Raw genomic sequence first — 24,181 nt, 5'->3', positions numbered from 1 at the left:
AAGCCTCTCCCCAAAACGACGTAGTTTTAGAGGAGGGTATAAATACACCCTAAACGACCCTAAAAGACCAAAATATCTCATTTCTCTCTTTTTCGCTCTTTGTAAAGAGAGAGAACCAATTCTCTCTACCCTTTCTCTAAAAATTCTCATCGGAGGGGAGAGCCGATCACCGATCGGCCACCACCGGCCGCCATATTTCGACGCCGATCGTCGTCGTTGGCAACCACTCACGATGGCCGAAAAATTTCAAAACACACCAAATCGAAGCCCCGTTTACCCTAAATCTAGATCCGACCTCCACTTTGGCTAAACCCAACAAATCTTTGTAGATATAAATATATACCTTCGGCCAGACGACTTTCCGATGACTCTTTCGAGCTCAAGTGACGGTAAGGTATACTCGTTCCTTTCCTTTTTCTTTTGTTGCTTGTTGTGTATATTCTCTCTGTCTCGTTTTGTGGTTGCTTGCTCTCTGTCCCCGTCGTTTTTGTGTGTTCTTTGTTCTTGTTCTCTTCTCTCTGTTGTTGCTTGCAGGATCGATCGAGTCCTTTTATAGGGCTTTGTAGTGCTTTCTTTAGACCAGTCATAAGGCTGTCCTTCGGTGAGTCACTGAAACTACAGTGGTGACTCACCTTAGGGTTGCGACGTGTGCGGCTCTCCTGGTGTCTCTGGAATCTTCTGGCGAGGCGACGACGTCGTAGCAGTCGTGGGTTGGAGCAGCTGGAGGCGGCGAGCGAATATAGCCCTAGGGTTATGATACCCGAGGGTTTCTGGAATTATTTGGATCAATCTGGGGTGTTGATCTTCAGCTGGATTGAATGGTTGAGGATGCTGGCGGCTGGTGCTGATGGGATGAAACCCTAAAACACATTTGGGCCTTCAGGTTGTTTGGGCTTAGACGTGGTCTGACTGGTTCTGGGCTTCCAAGTCTGCAATGAGCCTGATTCGGGTCTAGACCTTCTTGTTTTAAATCAATTGGGCCTTAAAAATTGTAATTGGGCTTTTATAATTAGGCCTTAATTTATTATATTTATTTGTAATAATAATATAATAATAAATATAATAGTAATATATATAATTATATAAAAACAAAAAAACAGACGAAAATGACTATCGGCAGCTGCCACTCTTTGCTCATTTTTGTGTTAACAAGAATGGTGCAAAGATAAAAAAACAAGAAATATTCGTCATACTGACTTAAATCAACAATAAAAACATCCTACTCGGAGGTTTTACAGATGACCCGGAGGATTTAGTTTTCTAAAACATTAAATGAGAAATTTGAAAATCGCTTTCTCATTTTCATGTGAAAACATCCTACCCGGAGGATTTAATTTTCTAGAACATTAAATGAGAAACTTTGAAAATCGCTTTCTCATTTTCATGCGAAAACATCCTACCCTGAGGTTTTACAGATGACCCGGAGGTTTTACAAATCACCTGGAGGCTTTACTTTTCTAGAACATTAAATGAGAAACTTTGAAAATCACTTTCTCATTTTCATGCGAAAACATCCTACCCTGAGGTTTTAAAGATGACCCGGAGGTTTTTCAAATTTGTGGGAAATAATTTACTAGGTAAGAACTTTCTTGAAAAGATTAAATGAGAAACATTTGAAAATCATTTTCTCATTTTTCAAACAACTAGTTGGTTGGGCATGCCCCAAAAATACTCTTATGTATGGATTGCGTTCATCTATTCTTCAGATGTTTGCCTCTCATAACGTGATTCCTTCATTTGGGATTTACCTTCCATAAGGTATTTTGTCTCTGCATCTTCATGTGAGAAATGTATTGATGCAAAATGCAATGTAATGCATGATACAAATGATGTTCTTATGAATGCAAAATGTTGATTCAATCTTCTTTTGATTTCAAAACTTGATCTTCTCCAACTTGATCATTTCTTTTCCAGGGTTCACTTCAATCATCAGTGTAGCAACTTATGATATTAAGCTTGCATATCTGAAGAACCATCTGGTCAGCTTATATCTTTGTGTCTTTTACATAAAAGATTTTTCTGATCTGATATCCGGAAAGGAGAAGCTGACCAGTCTTGCTCCTCTTTGCTCCTTAATCTTCTCGGAACCTACGTGTGAAACATTCACGCTAAGTCTATGACTTAGTGAGGCATATAACACGTATAATCGAAACTTTAGATATTTAACTATGCATGAACATTTCACATTTCAATTATTAACATATTACAAACATCATATAAAAATTCCTATGACAACTATATACATGCACATATATCAACACTGTCCTAATTACATCATTGTCATTATCATTATCATTATCATTAACATATAATCTTGTATTTAACTTTTGTAACACTTCATATCATACATTTCACAAACAAAGCAGATAGTGTCATACAAGGTTTCTTTATATTCTCTTTTATTAGCCCATGTAAACATGTGAGAACTAAAGATATGTGAGTAAATAGAGGTTGTGGACATATGCTGTCACCACAGCTCGTATAAGGATCCACTGAGTGACATGTGAAGTTTGTCCTGAATGACCTATGTATATGTCCCAAATGACCTATATAACCATCAACTCTTGGTATGCCAACTATACCTCTAGCTCTCATGCCACATAACATGGGCATTATCTCTTATATCATTTCACATATTCATATCATATAAATCATCACATACTTATATCCTTGTACTTGTAATCTCATATCTTCTTTTCATATAGATCTTATAACATTCTCATGTAGCCTCATATCTCATTGTCTTATGGATAACATATCATATGGTTGTATCATGTAACATATACTTTATTCTCTTATAATTACATATTCATAAATCTCTTATGTTTATATCTCATAATTTATATTATTTTTTCATGTAATCACATATATTATTCATATCAATTCATATGACTTATCCCACTAACATGTATTCACACAAATCATGTAACATATGTAATAACACATAACACATACACTCATATCAAACATATACCTACATTCATGAATTCATGCATTTTACTATACGAAATAGACTCGTCACAAGTTATATTTCCATTGAACATCATATGCCACTAGTATGCACTCACCTGACCTCACTAGTCCAAGCAATATACTTATCTCTTTCTTGATCGATCGAATCTCGTTGACTCATCATGTACTTTCTTCCGTTCGATATCTACACCAATGAAAATTTGACACGAACATTAGAATTCTAACTCTTATGAATCGATCATTACTAATATAAGCTAAACAAAATACTAAATTTGAATTTCCTCTTTGAGTAGTATCGGTACCTAGAGTATGGTACCAATACTTCCCTAGCTGTGGTATCGATACCAAGCCTAGGTATCGGTACCCTTTTTCGATTCTGTGATATTTATTTCAAAATGGTATCGATATTGTCCTTATGGTATCGATACTCTTAGTATCGATATTTCCCTCCAAGTATCGATACCCCATGAATGTCTTTGTCAAATTCAGGCTTATGGTATTGATATTGTTCAACCAGTATCGATACCCCTACACCAAATATCACTCTTTTACTCTTGAAGTATCGGTACTGGATGAAGCAGTACCGATACTAATAGCCCAAATTTCGCTTTTTAAACCCGAAAATTAAGCTATATCAGCTTAAATCCTTCATGTCTCAATCCCTTTTATACTCTTAACTCAAGTACACATACACAAACCCATTTCTATTCATCTAACACGTCTTTATCTTCAAAATTTCATCCTATATATGGAAATCAAGAATCCTACCAATTTTTCAACATATTTTAATCTCAATTCTAAAACTTCAGACTTCTTAATTAAGTTGATGACAAGTCAATTATAGTCTCAAACTTTATTTACTAACTCTCTTCCAAGATATCACTTATCATAATCTTATCTTTAATCATTTCTAATTCCCTCATCTTTTGATTTTAGAACAACTTAAGCTTTCCTTAACCTTGGCTATCATCCCAAGAATAAAACCAACTCAAAACTTACAATAATTAGCCAACTAAAAGCATTCTCACCTTAGCTATGGAGACACGGTAAGAGAATAAGAAGAAGCTTGTATTCTCCAGACTTTTCCTTTTTCATTTCCCATTTTCACGTGTTATATCCCTTAAAAAGATAAAATAAAAATCTTCTCTTAGAAAAGATCATAATACCCTTATTACTTTCAAACTTTACTGTTAAATCCAACATCAAAATTCTCCAATTAAGTCCATGAACTTTTCAATTTTTCAAAATTAAACACAAAGTTTTCAAAACTTCCATTTTAGTCATTAGCTCTGATTTTGGGATGTTACAAATCTTGTCTGTTGAAAGTCAAGCGGTTGTAAGCGGGATTCCAAAATCAGACCAGAGCTTTAAGCAATGGTTCATTTATATTTACATAGAGAATATGGACTATGTCACCAAATTTCTTGTGGAACTTCCCTTTGGTAGCTACTCTCCAACTCTCCCAAATCTCTAACAACTATTTTAGATCATTCTGCTTGAAAATTGACAATAACATATGTGGTCATCTGTGATACATAATCCCCAGGCAAACTCTTCCTTGTTATGAAAACTCTTTTCCATCTTCATGATCACTCTTCTACTCTGATGATTACTTGGTTAATCAACACCTTTCTTTAATTTATGATGATCATGCAATGCCAAATAATAAACAATTAAACATAGAAAGTGTGTCAGTATAAAAAAATCCAAATATCAACTAAATATTATTTAAAGATAATTGAGATGTCCTCCCACATGCTTTTCTACACTTATTAGGTTAAATCCTACCCAAAATAGGCTTTCTACCCTCATACTTTGTTCGAAAGTAAAACCTAACCACATGTTTTTCTAGTTCACATGATTTATTCGGAAAACAAAATAATACAGGTAAAGAAAAGAGGTTTAGTGTTATTTCTCCTTTGTGTACACTTATTCGAATACCTAACAACGAACAGAGTTTCAACATGAATTTTATCAGGGTGGGTTACTAGGGCTCACTATATGCAATATTGGGTTCTAAGAAAAAGGTACTCGAATTATCCATGTTGGTTCCTACTTAGGCTGCCAAACACTCAACCCTGGCTCATTATAGGCTCATGTGGATCGAGTTGAATTTGAGAGGATACATTCCCTTGTGTCCATGCAGAGAAATAATTTATCTCACGTAGACATAAGGTATATGAACCCCAAAGGTTACTTGCTAAAACCCATGCTGAGAAACAATTTATCTCACGTAGGCTAAGCTTTCACCTCAACTTAAAATGGACAAAGCTCGTAAGTGAGCTTATGATATGTAAATGCATGTGTTATGTGTGCGGAGAAACTCACAAACCTTTAAAAACACGACAAAAGATACCCGTTTTGCTAGTTCCAAAAAATCTGTTCAAATATGAAGACCATTAAAATCAATTAGTGAAAAAATAAAATAATGCATGATATGTAAACGATATTACACTAGAAGAAGAATTGTTTTTGCGTGGAATCGAACGAAAGAAAGAAAGAATAGAGAAAAAAAACCTTTTCTTGCTTTGTTATATTGATTTCTTGAGAAAAAATGGGAAGTGAATCCCCTATAATCTTTTATTTATTTCGAATGGGGGCTCATTTACACTGATTTTTTGTTGGGTTTTATAAACCATTTACATTAAAAAATTGATGTTGATTGTTTGGTAACCTGCTGAGCATAGGTGAGGAGTGGCGGCGGCGTTGAGTTGGTGTAGTAGGGCATGGGCATAGGATGGAGTTACAGCAGGAGGTTGGTGGTGACAGCAGTAGGGATGGTGTGGGACAAAAATTGGTGAAAGAAATTTGGAGTCTCGATTCATCCATTCTTCGCTAAGTTGATAAATAACTAGAGTAAAATCGCCAAATACTTCTATGCTTTTAATTTTGCGCTCAATTGCAGCTTGAATACTCATGATACATGCTTCATATTCTTCCATGTTGTTTGTGCATTCAAAGACGAGCCTACTAGTAAAAGGATAATGATCTCCTTAAGGTGAAACTAGTATTGCCCCAATTCCATGTCCCACAGCATTAGAGGCACCATCGAAGTTCATTTTCCAGACTTCATCTTTCGGAGCATCTTCTTCCGCAGCAAATATACTCATTAAGTCCTCATCTGGAAACTCAAATTTCACTGGCTCATAGTATTCTAATCCTTTTCTTTCTAAGAAGTTGGTAATAATGCTTCCTTTCACTGTTTTTTTATTCATGTATGCTATATCAAATTCAGACAACAACATTTGCCATCTCACCATTCTTCCGGTTAGAGCCGATGATTTAATACAACTAAAACAATAAATGCAGTGAGTCAAAAAGATTAAAGAGCCCAAAATACATTCTTATAGAATAAAGTTATTTATTTAATCAAAAAAGAAATTATAATTATTTATATAAAAAAATGCATCATTTTGTACTAACAATCCTTGAAAATGAAATTTCTTTGTAGTTAGGAGAGTTTTTCATGGAGTCCCCTCACAAAATAGTTCTTTAATTTTTATAGTTTAAAAAAATATAATATTATATTAAATTATAGAAATGTTCGGATAACGAATTCCCTTTTGTGTGAACAATCCTCGGGAATGCATTTCCTTTATAGTTAGAAGACTTTCCCATAGATTCCCTCACAAAAGACATCATTTCACATTTTCCACAAAAATAAAATAAACTAAAAAAACAAAATGAAAAGAAGTGAAAAATAATCAAAATAAATAAATGTAAGGCAAAGAAAATTATCGAATAAAAAACATTTGTGCGAACAATTCTACAAGATACCTTCTCTTGTAGTTGGGAGATGTCTTCGTAGATTTCTCTCAAAATGAAATTTTCTCATTTTCATATATTAGAAAACAATGATGATTTATAAAAAAAAAGGGTGAGTAATAATACCAATGTGCACATAAATAAGGGACCAACATGCAAGCTTTCTAAACCAACCATCCAAATTAAAAAATCATACAAGTAAGAGGGTAAATAAATAAGACTAAAACATAAATATTAAAAATTATAGGCACGAACATGAATATACCACTAGCAAGCTCAATGACTAAAATAAAATGAAATATAAGTCAGGATGCCTAAATGCAAATGATAAAAACTATATGCTGGAAATAAAAAAAGGATTCAAATAAAATGTTGAAAATTTAAAGGGTTGGAAAATAAAATGATGGAATCTAAAGTGCTGAAAAATAAATAAATAAATAAATAAAAAACAGAAATAAATTGCTTAAATTTAAAAGTTATGGGGTTAGTTTGGACAATAAAATAAATGTTAGAGTGTTAATAAGTTAGTGACTAAAATTAAAGATACAGAAAGTAAAATGCCAAAATTAAAATAAATCAAATAGGGAATATAACATGTTAGTGATTAAATTGAAAGTAATTAAACTAAAGTACTAAAAATAAAATAAATAAAATGTAGGGATTCAGGGACTAATATGTAAAATACGACAATGAATATGGGATCTAAGGGAAATTTCCCCACGAACAGCCGACCAAGATGTTACATATGCTAAAGACAAGGACCAAACAACGATTTAACTCTAAATTAGTGACCAAAACACAAATAGATTTTTAAAGTTAGGGGACCTATTTGTAATTAACCCTAAATATAAAATATAATCCTAAAACTAAACTAACCCCACCCCTATCTCTTTCTTCATTCTCTCCCCTCTACCCAAATGTGCAACGGCCGACCACTCCCAAGCCAAGGCTAAACGCGCCGGCCACCGCCCACGACGGCCTCTTTGGTCCGAACCGCTATCCAAACCGACCGAGGAGCTGAACCAGTCCTAATCAAGGCCAAACCGCGACCCCAATTAGCCCCTTATTTCTTCTTCCTCACTCAACTTAGAACCGAAAAGCCGAACCAATTGGCTTTCTAACCCGGAGACTTCAACGCGGGCGAAATCTCCAACCAAAGGTAACCACTCCTCTCTCCTTTCTCTACTTTGTTTTAATTTTTTTTTGCATGGAATCGAACGAAAGAAAGAAGAAGAGAGAGAGAAAAAACCTTTTCTTGCTTTTTTATATTGATTTCTTGAGAAAAAATGGGAGAGAATCCCCTACAATCTGTTTTTTTGGCGATTTGACCAAACTGACACGCCTTTAACGAATATTTACCTTTTTGGCACCGTTTAATATATATTTCCCGAAGTGGCACCCTTTCGGCTGAGTTGGCAAAAGGCGCGTCCCCGGGACGCGCTTTACCCGTGTTTTCGCTGAGTTTGATGCCACGTGTGGAAGGCGCATCCCCGGGGACGCTCCTTCACTGACTCGACTGCCACGTGTGGAAAGCGCATCCCCGGGGACGTGCCTTCCATTAAATGCCATAAATGCCCCCATCCATTTTCCCTAACTACCCCCCTCCTCCCCTATATAAACCCCCTCAACCCTCCCTCATTCTTCACACCAAAATCATATTATCCTCTCTTATATAACTCAAATTCTCCAACTATTTGAGTTTTAAATTTGTTATTAGTGGTAAGAAATTTATTTTTATGTTAGTATTTTTTAAATAGTTATTATATTTTATATTAATATATTTATGTAAATATTATTTTTTTATTAAAATAATATTTATATAATTATTATTTATTTAGAATTATTAATTTTTTTGTGCTAATTATATTGTTTTGTCTACAGTTATAATGGAAAACGAAATGTTGTTGCGATTGGATATTGATCATATCTCCAGACATTTTAGCGATATGGTAATATTTTTTATAATTAATGTTAATATTTAAATTTATTTTTATTTTAAAGTTATTATGAATTTATATTAATTTTTATTTTTTATAATGTATATTATTTATGATACTGATCGTATTTTAGAGACTTTTATTAAAAATCCACATATACCGACACCGGAACGTATTTTGCCATATTTGGCTTCTGTCGGGTTCGGGTATATTGCAACAATTATTGGCGGTTGCAAACTCAAACCTGTCCTAATTTCTACACTGATTGAGAGGTGGAGGCCCGAGACATACACTTTTCACCTTCCATGTGGAGAGGCCACAATTACATTGGAGGATGTCTCTATGCATCTGGGGCTTCCCGTCGACAGAAATATGATGTGTGGTATGGCGGATGGTGATTGGCAGTCAATGTGCATTGATTATCTTGGAGCTGCTCCGCCAGAGTTTAATGGAGGTAGAATAGCTTTATCTTGGTTGAAAGCTAATTTTGAGGTTTTAAATGAAAATGCTTCAGAGGATCAAGAAAAGGCATGTGCTCGGGCATATATCCTACGAATAATTGGAGGAATATTGATGCCCGACAAATCTCGCAACCAGGTGCATTGTATGTGGTTGCGGCATCTGATCGATTTTGATGAAGCTGGAAGATATAGTTGGGGCGCTGCAGTTTTGGCATTTCTCTTTAGAGAAATGTGTCGGGCGATGAATTATAAGAAAACTGCTATCGGTGGATGTCTTCTGCTTCTACAATCATAGGTGTGGTTCCGCATGCCTTTCTTATGCCCGATCGTGAATGAACCATACGTATTCCCCTTATTGTTGAAGTAATTTTCGAACTAAATTTTGATTTAAATATTTTCAATTAAATAGGGTGGTTTTTAGTTTATATTATATTTCATAGGTGGTCGATGAAAAGAAAGGACCATAAAAGTATACCTACTGGGTTAGAGGAAATTCGTTTACTTATTGATACGAAAGCTGGGTCTGAGGTATGTTTTTAAATTTGTTTAATTATTAATATTTTAATTTAAAATGTTAGATATAATTAGAATATTTTATTTATTTGAATTGTATATTTATATTTCAGTTTCAGTTGATACCTTATGCGAGCGATGAAGTGAAAGCTTGCATCCCACCCCACCTTAGTGGGTCATTAGAGGTATGGATATCGGTTATACCTCTTATATGTTATGCTATTATTGAGTGGCATCCAGTTGATCGCGTGCTCTGTCAGTATGGTTGTACGCAATATATTCCTGGAGCACCTAGGAATTTAGACGACGTGCATAACATAGATAGACGAGGAAAGAAAGATGTTAACTGGGTGGTGAGACACAGAGATTGGATTGCGCTTTGGGAGAACCTATATACACTGTTGGCCCCTCGACAATATTACGCTGAAACTGGTCATATGGTTACGGATAACTATATGGACTGGTTTAATGAAAATGGGAAGCCGTTTCTACTTTCGGCGGAAGCACGAAGGGTTAACATTCCTAGGCGCCGAGAAAGACGTCAACCGTCTCAATATCATCGTCCCCCGACGCGTGGACGGAGAGAAGGCGCTATCGGTTCTGCATCAGTCCCACCACAACATCCTTATCCGTCGATGCCCCAGGGGTACATGCCCAGCCCTCCACTTCATATGCCAAGCCCACCAGTTTATATGCCATCTCCGCAGGGTTACATTCTGAGCCCGTAGGGTTACATTCCGAGCCCGCAGGGTTACATTCCTAGCCTGCCAGGTTACATGCCTAGCCCGCAGGGTTTTATACCATATGGAGGTGCATATACGACTATGTTTAATGATCCATCATATGGTTCATATGCATCTTATTTGGCCGGTGGTGCTTCTCCGCAGACACCTCAATCTCCATCCGGATCACAGACATCGATGCCAATGTTTCCACAGTTTTCACAGTTCCCGGGGAGCGGTGGGATTGTTACTAGCACTCCTCCAGGGTCGTTATTTTATACAGGCCCTTCAGCCCCTTCAGCGTCATCTACACCGAATGAAGAAAATGCTGCTGATGATGATAGTGAAGATGAGGAGACTGAAGAAAAAGTTCCACGAAGAAATCCTCCACGAAATAGACAATCACCGCCATGTGGAACTCATTCGAGAAGACGACATCGGTAATCCAGTTGTATTTTAATGTTATTTAAATAGTTATATTTCAGAATTTTATGTAATTTGGTTATGTTATTTAAATGTTTCATGGTTGTTACATACATATTTTTAATGTTATTTTTTATTCACATTTAACATTAAATGTTTGATAAATGTTTTTAAAATACAAATTATATTATTCAAAATTTAAAATAAAATTAAAAATAATATTATTCGAAATTTAAAATTAAAATATAAATTATAGTATTCGAAATTTAACATTAAATTTCAACTTAATATTCCAATTGTATTCGAAATTAAAAGTTATATTCCAATTATAGTTCACAATACTTAAATTGAAATTAAATTTATCCATACATATGATTTTATCATTAACATATATATTAAAACGTATACAATAAAATCAACTTATCACTTCACATTTATTCGTAAAAACATCTCGATGCTCATTCCATACAATTTCAATGTCACAATCAACTTATCACTTCACATTTATTCAATTTATCCATAACATTTTATCTAATTTATTCAAACTTCACATAACGTTTTAATTTAAGTTATTCTTAACTTACTGAACTTTCAAAAGAAGTTAAATTTTGGTTATAATTTACCTAATTTCACAATCCATCTAGTGTCCCAGAGGGACATGAGTGACATAATAGGGAAATGATAACATATTCTCTGACAAAATAATGGAAGGCGCGCCCCCGAGAACGCGCCTTCAAGTCCCATGAGAAATAATAGGTACTGATATGAATAGTGTCCCCGAGGGACATGAGTGACATAATAGGGCAATGATAACATATTCTATGACAAAATAATGGAAGGCGCGCCCCCGGGAACGCGCCTTCAAGTCCCCTGAGAAATAATAGGTACTGATATGAATAGTGTCCCCGAGGGACATGAGTGACATAATAGGGCAATGATAACATATTCTCTGACAAAATAATGAAAGGCGCCCCCCCGGGAACGCACCTTCAAGTCCCCTGAGAAATAATAGGTACTGAAATATCTAGTGTCCCCAAGGGACATGAGTGGCATAATAGGGCAATGATAACATATTCTCTGACAAAATAATGGAAGGCGCGCCCCCGGAACGCGCCTTCAAGTCCCCTGAGAAATAATAGGTACTGATATGAATAGTGTCCCCGAGGGACATGAGTGACATAATAGGGCAATGATAACATATTCTCTGACAAAATAATGGAAGGCGCGCCCCCGGGAACGCGCCTTCATGTGAATAGTACTCCGATTATAGACACTATTATATGCAACATATTATAAACTTTCAAAACAAACTTCAGTTCACAAGCTTTCAAATTCTCAAATTCCCAAACTCTAAATTCTCAAATTCTATGAAAATGAGTCGTCTTTCTGCTGTTGTTTTGTATGATGGAGAAATTAAGGAAGCTGAAGAGGGGGTTGTTTTTGAGTCAGATCATTATATCCCCTTAACCTTGAAGAGAAAAATCATAATTGAGGAGTTAATCACAAAAATTTCGTTAAAGATTCGTGTAGCATGCCAGAGAAGACTATCTTCACTTCAGTACAGATTTCCTACTGAACTTTTTCCGCTCACGTATACATCATTTCAGCTTTCAAACGATGATGATGTTTCTATGATGGTTGATGCTCATATGGGGAGTTCACAATCTCTTATTGAAATGTATGCCACTTTTATTGAGGTTCGTGCAACTCGTGGTCTCTCATATTCCTCTCACTTTGGCATTGCATATCAAGTTGATAGCCCGACACAACTGATCTGTAATGATTTCACATCATTAATGGCGGATCCAACGCCAGATACCATGCCATCAAGTTCAATAGGAAGGCATTCATCTGCAACTGCTTATGATCTCAACCCACGTGGCTTCACCAATAATCCATATGGAAATATCTCTTCTACTTCAAGGGGCAGACATTCATCTGCCAATGTTTTCGACTTACATATGGAAATGCCAACGAGACGTCAGGCTATTCACATCCCACATGATACAATGGCCTCAAGTTCAAGGGGAGGACACGCAAGCGGGAACTTATTTGACCTCAACATTGGATTATCGGAGGAACCCTCATCTCCACCAGAAGAACCTCTTCGGGAGCCAGGGGCAGATGGTGCTGAAACAGGATTATTCGTTGAACCTGACTCACCACAGTTTAACGTACATTCTGATGATGAAGAGGATGACGTTCCGATAAATACAACACCAGCCGAACTTCCTGCACATATGTATGAGGCTGATTATGATGCAATGTATGAGCCTGAATTTCCAGATCTTCCTGATGTTGGCAACTATGGACTTTAATCATTAGTCAATGACGGTAATTTACATATTGGAATGGAGTTCGCATCGAATGAGGAAGCAATGATGGAAATAAAGAGTTACAATATTCGTAACTCAGTTAAGTCTCGAGTTGATCGATCTAACACGGAGAAATATGTCTGCTACTGCGTCCAACGTGACAACGGATGTCAATGGATGGTCCGTGTATAAAAGAGGAAGAGGAAGAACAACTTATGGGAACTAACCAGATACAACGGTCCTCATACATGTTGTGCAACAGGTATAAACCAGGATCATCCCAACTTGGACTCCAATATTATTTGTCAAGCAATCATGCCCATTGTGAAGCAAAGCTCTCATATAGCTGTTGCAGTGTTGATTTCTGCTATACAATCACAATATGGGTACACTGTCTCATATAAAAAAGCGTGGTTGGCAAAACAGAATGCCATTTGCAAACTTCATGGCGAATGGGATTCCTCTTACAACGAGCTGCCCAGTTGGTTTCATGTTGTGCAAAGACTTAATCCCAGGACAATTGTTGAGTTTGAAACTCAACATCATTACGTGAATGATCGAATGGTTCGCGATCGCTGCCAATTTTACCGTGTCTTTTGGACTTACCCTCAGTGTATTAATGCAATCAAGTACTGTAAACCAGTTGTCCAAATTGATGGTACTTTCTTGTATGGGAAATACAAGCAAGTTTTATTATTGGATGTGGTCCAAGATGGAAACCGTAATATTCTTCCTGTTGCGTTTGCCTCGTTCAAGGAGAAGACACTGAGTCTTGGGCTGTTTTCCTTAAAAAATTTACGTTTACATGTTGTCTCCAGGGAACGAGTATGCATTATTTCAGACCGAGGAGCTGGGATAAAAGCAGTAATGGACTCTTTGGGTACAATGTATAGACCTCCACATGTTCAACATCGTTATTGTGTCCGTCATATTGCTGCAAACTATTACGGAAAATACAAGAAGAACGATGAACGTCAGTTAGTCGTGCGGATGGGTATGTTACTTTTTCCCAATTTTTCTATCAATTTCTTATTACTTATTTACACTTCATATTAACTATTACATATTCCTAATGGCTTAGGTTACGAACTCTTACCTCAAAGGTTTGAGTCGATGCTACAAGAGCTGTTTGGCAAAAATAAGAAGGGGTGCGAGTACATTATGGACATCAGCAAAGAAATGTGGACAAATGCATATGACGTGGGGTATCTCTATGGTCATATGACAACAAACTTGGCTGAAGCTATAAATTCAACCTTAAAGGGAGCACGTCATTTACTAGTCACGGCGTTGGTTAAAATGACTTATTTTCGTTTGGGTCAACTCTTTGCAAAGCTCGGTGGACAAGCTCTTACTTGGATGCAAAACGAACATATTTACCACCCAAGACTAGTAGTTGATTTACAGAAAAAAGTGGCTGTATCAAATGGGATGTTAGTTATAAATTTTTCTCGCACCCATGAATTGTTTCGTGTAACCGAAATGCCACGTCCGCTGCAAGGGATTAGAGCTAACTCTTTAAGAGTTAATCTGCAAGAGAGGTGGTGCGATTGTGGTTTCTTTCAAGCACTCAAATATCCATGCTCTCATGTCATTGCTGCTTGCTCACATTCGCATTTGGACTACAAAAATTATGTTGATCCCGTATACCAACTTTCACAAGTATTCAAGGTATATGAATTTGAGTTTCCGCCCATAGGAAACGAAAGAGACCCAAATGAGATTCAAACTTGGCTTACAATTGTACCAGATCCATTGTTATTGAGGGACTCAGATCATCCAAAATCTACTAGAATACATTGTGATATGGATATTCGGGAGAAGTCAACAGAACAAAAACGATGTGGGCATTGTAGAAACATCGGGCACAATAGGAAAAAAATGTCCAGCTCTGTTATCATCATATAACCGTTAACTCTTATGTAATTAATATTGTATTTAAATGAATGTTTTTGTTTCTAATAATTTAATGTTATTGCATTTATATAATTTGTCAATGTATGTACACCTAAATAATTTTTTTTAACTTTTAAATACATAAATATTTTTAATATATTTATTTAATATATAATTAATATTATTAGTTATAAAATTTTTTAAAATATAATAATAATTCCACCTTCTAAGTAGAGAAAAATATTAAATTAAACAAATTAAAAGTTATTAAAAAATTTATGTATACGATGACACATTTCATGTTCTGATTGGAGGATTAAATTTATTAAATTAAATTTTCAATAAGACTAATTTCATAAAATATGTAAGTCTTGAAGATTAAATATGTAATTATACTAATTTATTAACTTATGCATCAATATTTTCGTTAAATATTGATAAGAGATGACTAGATTGATAACATTTAAATAATTAACTGATAAAATTAATAGATCGATAATCAAAATAAAAAATAATAATATAACCATATGTGTAATATTATAATTTCATACATTTTTCCTATAACTACAATAAAGTCAAAACTAGTTTTCATATATTGTTCTATCATATTAATGTAGATAATTCACTCCACCTTTAACACATTAACAAAATACATTTGATAATTCTTACATTATAATCGAAATACTTTACATAATATATTATTAATTTATAATAATAATAAAAATAAAATATTTATTATTAAACAAAATACGTGTCGGCTGAGCTGGCGAAAGGCGCGTCCCCGGGGATGCGCCTTCCACACGTGGCATCCAACTCAGCGAAAACACAGATAAAGCGCGTCCCCGGAGACGCGCCTTTCGCCAACTCAGCCGAAAGGGTGCCACTTCGGGAAATATATATTAAACGGTGCCAAAAAGATAAAAATTCGTTAAAGGCGTGTCAGTTTGGTCAAATCGCCGTTTTTTTTAGTCCGAATGGGGGGCTCCCTTACACCGATCTTTTGTTGGGTTTTATAACCCATTTACATTAAAAAATTGATGTTGATTGTTTGGTGACCTGCTGAACATGGGTGAGGAGTGGTGGTGGCGTTGAGTTGGTGTAGCAGGGCACCGGCACGGGATGGAGTTGCAGCAGGAGGTCGGTGGTGACAGCTGCAGGGATGGTGTGGGCCAAAAATTGGTGATTACACGGAGAATGATTAAATTTATAAGCATATGATCATCTTGATGATGCAATTTGCAAATGCCACACTCTGGCCTATAAGTTATTCTCATCTAAAAGTTTTTATTATTGATGTCTTGCAGTTTGTTTGGGATAATCAGGGTGACTGACAAGTGCCTAGAGGCCCTTTCCAAGTCGTGTGCAAATAAGATCACGACTCTTGATGTTAGTGGATGTATCGGTATCAAGGTAAACTTATCTTCTCTCTATAAACTAATGTGCTTGTCCTCTGCTTATTTATAAGAACGCTACGGCAGTTACTTTCTGATCTATTGTTGTAATTCTATCAAAGATAGTTTCTCTTGCTTGTAGATGTCAAACTACTCTTTGGTGGATGAATATACCCATGTTGCTTTGACGCTTATTTTTCTGAGAAATACCCATGTCCGACATTCGGAAATGGGTTCAGGGATGTGATCTTCCATGTACCCATCAAATACACTGGAAAACTTTAGTAATATCTGAAAATATCCGTTTTAGACTCATACCAGTATCAGATACTCCAACCAAATCCAAATAACATAAGAATATATACCATTAGGTAAAGGACAATATGGTAGTCTTCAAATATGAAGGCACCAACCAAATATGATCTACTGGAAACTACATTATTAGGGGAGTACTAAAATGAATATCTATGTCTGCAGTGTATCCATTCTTGAACATGCTCATACCCGAAAATGGATATTTTACATTATGGACTTTCCCTTGCAATGTGAATTACAAGGGTTGCTAATAATTCCTGCCAATATCTTTTGCTAAATCTATCTTGATTTCTGTTGCAGAGGCGCAGCCGTGATGATTTACTTAAGTTGTTCCCTTATCTGAGATGCTTCAAAGTGCATAGCTAATACATCAGAGTGCTTGAAAGCTTTTATAATTGTTTTGGTATATTAAAGAGAGAGAATTGATTGCCTTGTAGACTTGTAAATTGTAAGGATGATAGTTGAATTGTTTTTATATGGTTCCAAGTTCAGATAGTCAATTTTTTTTCCATGATTTGTGTGGAAAATGTTTTTGAATGTATTTAGTTAAAGATGGAGGGGATTCTCTCTCCTGTTGTTTCTCTCCAAATATTTACATTCAACACTTGTGTTTTTCACATGGTTGTATCAATGCAAATTTTATAATAAAATTGAATATACTTACAAAATACTTCCGTCGAGTTAGAAGTAAAATTACAGTATCATTCCATTATTAGTACTCGTCAATGGAATGCTACTCTCTGTGATGCTAAATTCCTTTTGGAATGTGATAATTTGGCAACTCAACTTTACCCCCTCCCATTTCTTTCAAAATAATATAAAACATTTTAATTTTATTACATAACTTAATACATTTAATTTTTGTCACTCAACCGTTTTCTCACTAACGAAATTATAATGTAAATGAATTTTTATATAGATGTAAATCGACATTGTTTTGGTGAAAATTTGCGAAGTGAAAAAATCCAATGCATTAAATTTAGTGAGGAAATTAAAAACTTTTAAAATTCAATAAGCAAAATGGGAGAGAATAAAATTTTATGATGAAATTTGTAATTTACCAAAAAAACAATGCAAAATGCTAATAATGCTAGCTTTGCAGAGGAGTTCAGAAAGTACAATCACTAATAATACTGAGCCGCTGGACATTTCTATTGAGAAAAATAAAATAGAATGAAAATGGCATAACAATGATATAAACTATGAAACAAGTGTTGATATTACAAAGCAGCAGATCCCTCAATGGGATTGATGGCCTTAAAAATATATATATTATGGAGCATGATCTATCTTTCATCTCTATCCATCGGCTTCCTCTCGTGTTTTCTTCGCCATCTTCCAACGCCTAAATAACAGTCACAATCTTTCAGGTCACGACACTTTGAAGAGCCGGGATAGAGTTGTTCATGTGCATCCTGTTTAAAATCAAAGGTCACAACGGCATACCTTTCTCAGCATCTAGGCCTAGGCACACACCGAAATTCGGCTAACAGAGCTATATGATCAGAGGACCACTCTGGAGAAGGAAGTGCTGTGTCTTTTCTTAAGCTTTCCTCATCCAAGAGTTCCAATAATGACTCGACTGTTAATGAGTCCGCTGAACCACAAATCAAACGGGTCATAAGCAGCTGCAATAACTTAAAAGTCACATATGGCACTTAATTACATGAAAACCTCAACCGACATTTATGGGGAAAAATAGATATTTTTTGTTTCAGAAAAGAGAGACCCACCTGTGTAAAATATGTAGTCTAGGGTGCCAATAAAATCTCTCATGCAATTCGTGAATAAAGGTTCATTGGTTGCGGGATCCATTCTTCTCTTCTGTTTCTCCACACCCAGACCAACACCTCTTAAAAAGGATGAGTAAGCACTAACCTGTATGAAAAAAATTCAAGAGCTAATTACCAGTGCCACTTTTACCAACTGAAGCTTGTTTCCTTTGTTCTCCCGAAACCAATATCGGAACATCATTGAAAGTGACGATAGTAAGGCTAAAAACATAACCTCTGGAAGTAGTTAATTACTAGACAATAGTTTTACCAGTGGTAACTGATGAGTCAACTTGCTGTGAGGTCGCAAAATCGCAAGAGGGTCTACCAACAAATCTGTATGCATTGGATCTACCTTTCCCAGAGCAAGAAGTGAATGGGGTGCACTGCAGAACATTTGAGGGTGCATTTAATACTGCTAAAATTTAAAGCCAATAAAGTGGATTGGGAGCACTAAATAATCTAACATGTAAAGGATAACAGGTTTACCTTCCGGGAACTGAATTAAAATCCCCACAAACCAACATTGGAATGTCTGCACTTGCTGCTATTTTCTCTAATCCCTTTAGGAGAGTATGCACCTAATTTAATATTAAAAAAGAGCAAAAATGAGTTCAAATTCTTAATAAAAGAAACATGAGTAATTGTACATGTTAGAAAAACAAAATCAGAACCTGCCAGATTTTGACATCCTTTAGCTCTTGTGGAACATTAACATGTGTGTTTGCCTGTATTCCAAAACCAGAAACAGTTACACGACGCACCTAGAAATCATGAAAGAGTTGCAAAGAATAGCATCATTTAATTGAGATACTTACATAAATTCTACAGAATAGCCCAAAATATGCTCAACACTTCCATATTTTGTTTGTTGGGGGAGGGGGGGTTAAAACAATCAAAGAACAAAGTAATAATCAAACCAATCTTATCCAAAAGGGGAGTTGACTAGTCATGAGGAAATATGGGGAAGTGTCACAGGCTCTGATACTTCAAATGGCTAGAATCTGATTATCATTCACAAGCATACTACTCTGTTGACATTGTTGTTGCAAAGCCAAAAAAATGATGGAAAAAAAAACACTGCGACACAAAGGGTTCTTACAATGCCATCTCTTCATAGATTGACGTAGACAAATTACCATGTCCTATAGAGATGTTTAGGCTCTAAACATGTCTAGAATAACCAATCTACCTACCAGACCAATTGGCACACTAGACAGCAAATCAGGCACTTCCAGTTTTGAGAAACAAGCAATATGCTACATACTCAATCCTGGGTAGATCATTTTGCAATTCTTTTCAGGTTGTATAAAACAGAATTTGGGTAACATATCCCATTACCACTTAGCAATATGAATAATATTTTTATCCTAAATATGCACTAAGGAAAAATTATGCAAAACAGCAGACGATAATAGAATAGGCTGGAGATATACAACATAGAATAAAAAAATTAACAATCCTTACCACACAAAGAAGCTGCCGCTTCCCAGGATTTTCAGCTCCCTGATTATTAAACTTTGCTTCCAAAACCACAATTAGTGCAACATTATCCTGCAGACAAAATAGAGTTTCCAATTTATCATTAGCATTAGAGAAATATTGGCCATAAGAGAATGGATAAAAATTGAAATTAGTAGTAAATATTTATTGCCTTAACCAAACGATTTAAAGCAGCTTTCTTCTGAGTAGTTTGAACAGCAACCTCAGTCAACGACTGAGCAGCCTTATTAAATTCAACCTGAAAAATACATGATTTACTTTAGCCCAGTAAAAACATGTATAAACCCATATACCACTATAGAAATACTCCCAAACCTCATATTTTTTGACATGTGACAATCTATCTCTCCGGAAAAATGTTGCACAGCCATCAATTGTATGGATATTTCCACTGTAAACCTGTATTATAAACAACAGAAATTACACAAACGAGTAATATTATAAATCAGTGAAATGAGAATCATGTAGTTCTTAAGCAACCTCATTTGTCTTTCTCTTGTATAATGCTTGATATCCATGTTTGTCTAGTTCAGGGGCAAAAACTTCCTCAAAATGGTTATTTTGCACCTGCAAAGATGAGAATAGTTGATATTAAGGTGCATCACCTAGAGGCCCAAAGGCAGTAATATGAGATGAATATGCTGATAATTCTGGAATTTGAAAACAATGCTTCATGTTTTACTAAGATCTCTACTTAGTTCTTTAAAACCCCAAGCTTTATTCTTGGAGAAAGGTAAGGCTAAAATCATTTTCTTTTAGGATTACTAACTACATATATATATATCATCTAAAATAGATTCAACATAGCATAAATAAAACCCTAAAGTTAAAGACTGACGAAAGTGCAGGGCAGACATTACAGAGCCAAAATATCAGTAAACGTTGAGCATAACAGCAATTAATTGCCATGCACTAAACTTCAAAGCTGCATCTTGGATCCAAATGAAACTTCTGAAAAGAGTAGCAATTCATCAAACAGTAACCAAGTATTACCTCTTGAAGACAAACAATGTCTGCACGATAACCAACAATTTCCCGCAACAAATTCTGCCTACGGTATGGCCAAGAAAGAGCCCATGAAGGACAATAACTGTATAACTCACTGCTGGCATATGAGTCAGACAAGATGTTGTAGGAGAGAACAGTAAAATTTCCAGAGGATGAAATACGACCATCTGAGTGTAGATTTCCCAACATATCAGCTCCGCTTACTGAGATCAAGCGCCGAGGAGTAGGGGAAGGTGCTGGAATAACACGAGATGTTGAAAGAGTATTGGGATGTCCGACAGGTAGTTTTGTTTCAGCATCTACAACAACACACTCAAACTTGAGAATATGGCCAATATCGTCAGCTGTTGGTGTATATGTCTTAGAGCGTCCAACCTCAAACCAGGTTTCACCACCACTCCTCTGCGTAACCGCAGTGGGATATGGAGGTGTTAATCCATTTGTCAAGCTAGTGCTTGACGCTGAACCGGTTAAGCTAGCATTGAGAACACCAGAACCTGAGCTATTAAAACGGCCAAATATCTCTTCCTCCTCATTTCCATTTTCATTTACAGCACTTGCAGCACGATCATGCAGAGCACGGTGATGCTGCCATGCATCAGAGAAGCACTTTGGAGAGCAATGGTAACTTTTAACAACAGGTATTTTAGCCTTAACACAACCTACACACTGCAATGTGGCTTCCTCAGAAGGATGTACACTACACACAGCAACTTTTTTATCACTTTGTATCCGATACCTGCATACACAAGGAGCATCGTGTATTAGACATGTAGTATATACAAAATTTTTGAAACAATCAACTTTACCCACCTAGTCCCACAGAAAGACAACACAATCTAGTGAACAATTGCAAAAAGTGCACAAGACAGTCAAAATAACAAATTTTTAAGAATCCATCAATCATAATAAGGATGCATACAATAATGATCTCAAAGTTCGGTAAAACTACAATGCACCCAAAGCATGTTTGCATGTGCCAATCAGTAACAAAGATTGTTTTCGATAGGGGCTGGAGTTCGTCTTAAAACAAAAGGACTTATATACCATCCATGAACTGAACAAGTAATAAATTCAAAATTTAACATATTGCTACAATCAACTATGTCAAAGCCAAATTACAAAGTTGACATAAAGAAATATGAATGAATAATCAACAAACTCAACTTTATATTCCACTAATCATCTTTATCATATTAATATATGTAATTGACATCAAAACCGAAGCATAAGTTTCATCTAAATGCCATTAAGGACTGAATAATCAATAACCTCAACTTCACATGTAACTGATGCCAAAACCAAAGTATAGAGTTTAGGATCTTTTGTGATGAAACATTAGGCAACCATTATAACTTGCAAAAGCTTGAAAATGGGCAATAACACGTGTAAAGTGCGTGAGAAGTACCTTTTAAACAGCTAACATTGGGGGATTATTGTGCATCTAATCTTTTAGCTGAATGGTTTTTTTCTTCTTATGAAAAAGATATTAAGTTGAAACATTCTTACAAGCTTTCACAGGCATAATGGTGCCATTTGGCCACAAGAATAAAAACAACAGTGGCAATTATTGTTATTGGTGAAAGATTAGCTCATTAAGCCTAGTATCATGGTATCTTTTATCTATGACGCATAAGTCCATTTACACAAAGGAAGCATATAAAGACAGTTCAATTGCAACAACTTTAGTAGTTAAAAATCAGGAAAAAAAAACGAAATCCAAACCAAACAAAACAGCATGAAATTTGACGCATTAACCAGAATCAAAAACTAATTTATAGGCCCTTCAAAAATGACAAAAACCAGATCACTAAAAGTGCAAGATAAATCCAACACACAAAGTAACAAAATATCACACTATCTCCAAATGCACATGTGGAAAAACTTAACATGTAAATCTCAATTGCACACATCCCTTAAATAATTAGTGACCACTCAACAGTTTCACATACATGTATCTCCTAAAAACAGCCAAATATCTCATACCAAAAAAAAAAACCCAGACTCCCATTGGCCAAAACAAGAACTACCCAAAAGACTAAAACACCAAAAAGTATAAAAGAAAATTTTGCCAATGCAAACACTTGCCACCTACAAAAAAATTACAGTTACAGAAAAAACAACCAAATGATAACACGCCCAATAAACTAGCCCAAAATCCAATTGGCTTAAATTGTTAGTTAGCCATAAACAAGTTCATACATTTACTTGCAAAACTAAATCAAATTACGAATCAAGAAAATACATAAAATATACACTTCGACAAATTTAAAAACACTTACCACTTGTAAGTCAAGAAGTGGCCATCAAGAGGGGCCGACTCGGGCACATCATCATTGGTAATGGTCTTGTCGGGTCGGCGTAAGAGCACGAAAGGCGTGAGCTCGCAGCCAACAATTGGTATATCAGAAGGGAGGTGCACCCGTAGCACGCTCAGCATGCTTCAACTTCTCGGACTTCCTTTGCCGGTCACAGATAGCAACGTTCACCTCTTTGTAAACCTATGAAATCCAATCCCACACTAACAACAACACCAGAACAAAAAATTAACTCGAAATAACGTGCAATCTTTACAAGGCGGATTCCAGGCGGATCCGCCATTTACATGACCCGCAAACCCGCCAGCCTTGACAATCGCCCTCTTTTTTTCCGAATAAACAAACCCTAGAAGACTTCTTCAATTAATCCCAAATATAAATAAGAAAGGACCCACAACAGATCTTGCGAAGAAATTTAGGTTTTTGAAAAAACGGAAATGATCGAGGGAATGAAACGAAGAAAAGCCGGGATTTTTTAGGGAGAAATGAAGAGATCGAATGATTATTAGGGTTTTACAGAGGACGAGAAAAAGGAAAAGTCCTTTTTTATAATATCATTATATATTTATAGAGATAAATATAATTTTTTGAAGGATACAAATTTAAAACTAAAATCCAAAATAAAAGTAATATTATATAGAAAAATAGATTCAAAACACACGTGTCTATCCCGAATTTTACTTTTCTAAAAACACTCACATTTACTTGTATTTTTATACATAATTTCTTAAATGGATAATTCAAACTGTTTGCTTAATTTTTATCAAAAAATTGTTTAGTTAATTCACCTTATATTTTCAATTTAAAAAATATTTAATAATTTTATACACTTTCTATTTTATCGAAATTCTTATAACATATCCATCAAC

General features: G+C 35.5%; 1 protein-coding gene and 1 long non-coding RNA gene across 3 annotated transcripts; one reads left to right on the top strand and one right to left on the bottom strand.

Moving 5' to 3' along the window:
• The first annotated feature begins 7,633 nt into the window (after positions 1–7,633).
• LOC120177816 lies at positions 7,634–17,134 on the top strand. Its single transcript, XR_005521475.1, has 3 exons — positions 7,634–7,897; positions 16,310–16,415; positions 17,012–17,134. It is a non-coding gene; the product is annotated as an uncharacterized LOC120177816 (long non-coding RNA).
• Positions 17,135–17,882: 748 nt separating this feature from the next.
• On the bottom strand, positions 17,883–23,856 carry LOC120177815 (carbon catabolite repressor protein 4 homolog 1-like). 2 transcript variants are annotated; one of them, XM_039183825.1, is made up of 12 exons: positions 23,277–23,856; positions 20,980–21,733; positions 20,467–20,553; positions 20,302–20,385; positions 20,138–20,224; positions 19,951–20,037; positions 19,158–19,211; positions 18,973–19,064; positions 18,755–18,869; positions 18,407–18,589; positions 18,158–18,348; positions 17,883–18,056 (listed from the first exon to the last, which is right to left on the bottom strand). In XM_039183825.1, exons 1-11 carry the CDS (start codon positions 23,432–23,434, stop codon positions 18,163–18,165), a joined length of 1,887 nt encoding a protein of 628 aa, XP_039039756.1. In that variant the 5' UTR covers positions 23,435–23,856; the 3' UTR covers positions 17,883–18,056; positions 18,158–18,162. The 2 variants fall into 2 exon arrangements, with proteins under 2 accessions (XP_039039756.1, XP_039039757.1); XM_039183826.1 differs by having other exon boundaries at positions 18,158–18,308; positions 18,445–18,589; positions 23,277–23,855.
• Positions 23,857–24,181: the final 325 nt, after the last annotated feature.

This window comes from Hibiscus syriacus, unplaced genomic scaffold, assembly GCF_006381635.1.
Source record: "Hibiscus syriacus cultivar Baekdansim isolate YM2019G1 unplaced genomic scaffold, ASM638163v2 tig00112319_pilon, whole genome shotgun sequence".
NCBI classification, from domain to species: Eukaryota; Viridiplantae; Streptophyta; class Magnoliopsida; order Malvales; family Malvaceae; genus Hibiscus; species Hibiscus syriacus.
The sequence above is the reverse complement of the archived record's forward strand: the minus strand, read 5'-3'. Positions and strand labels throughout refer to the sequence as shown.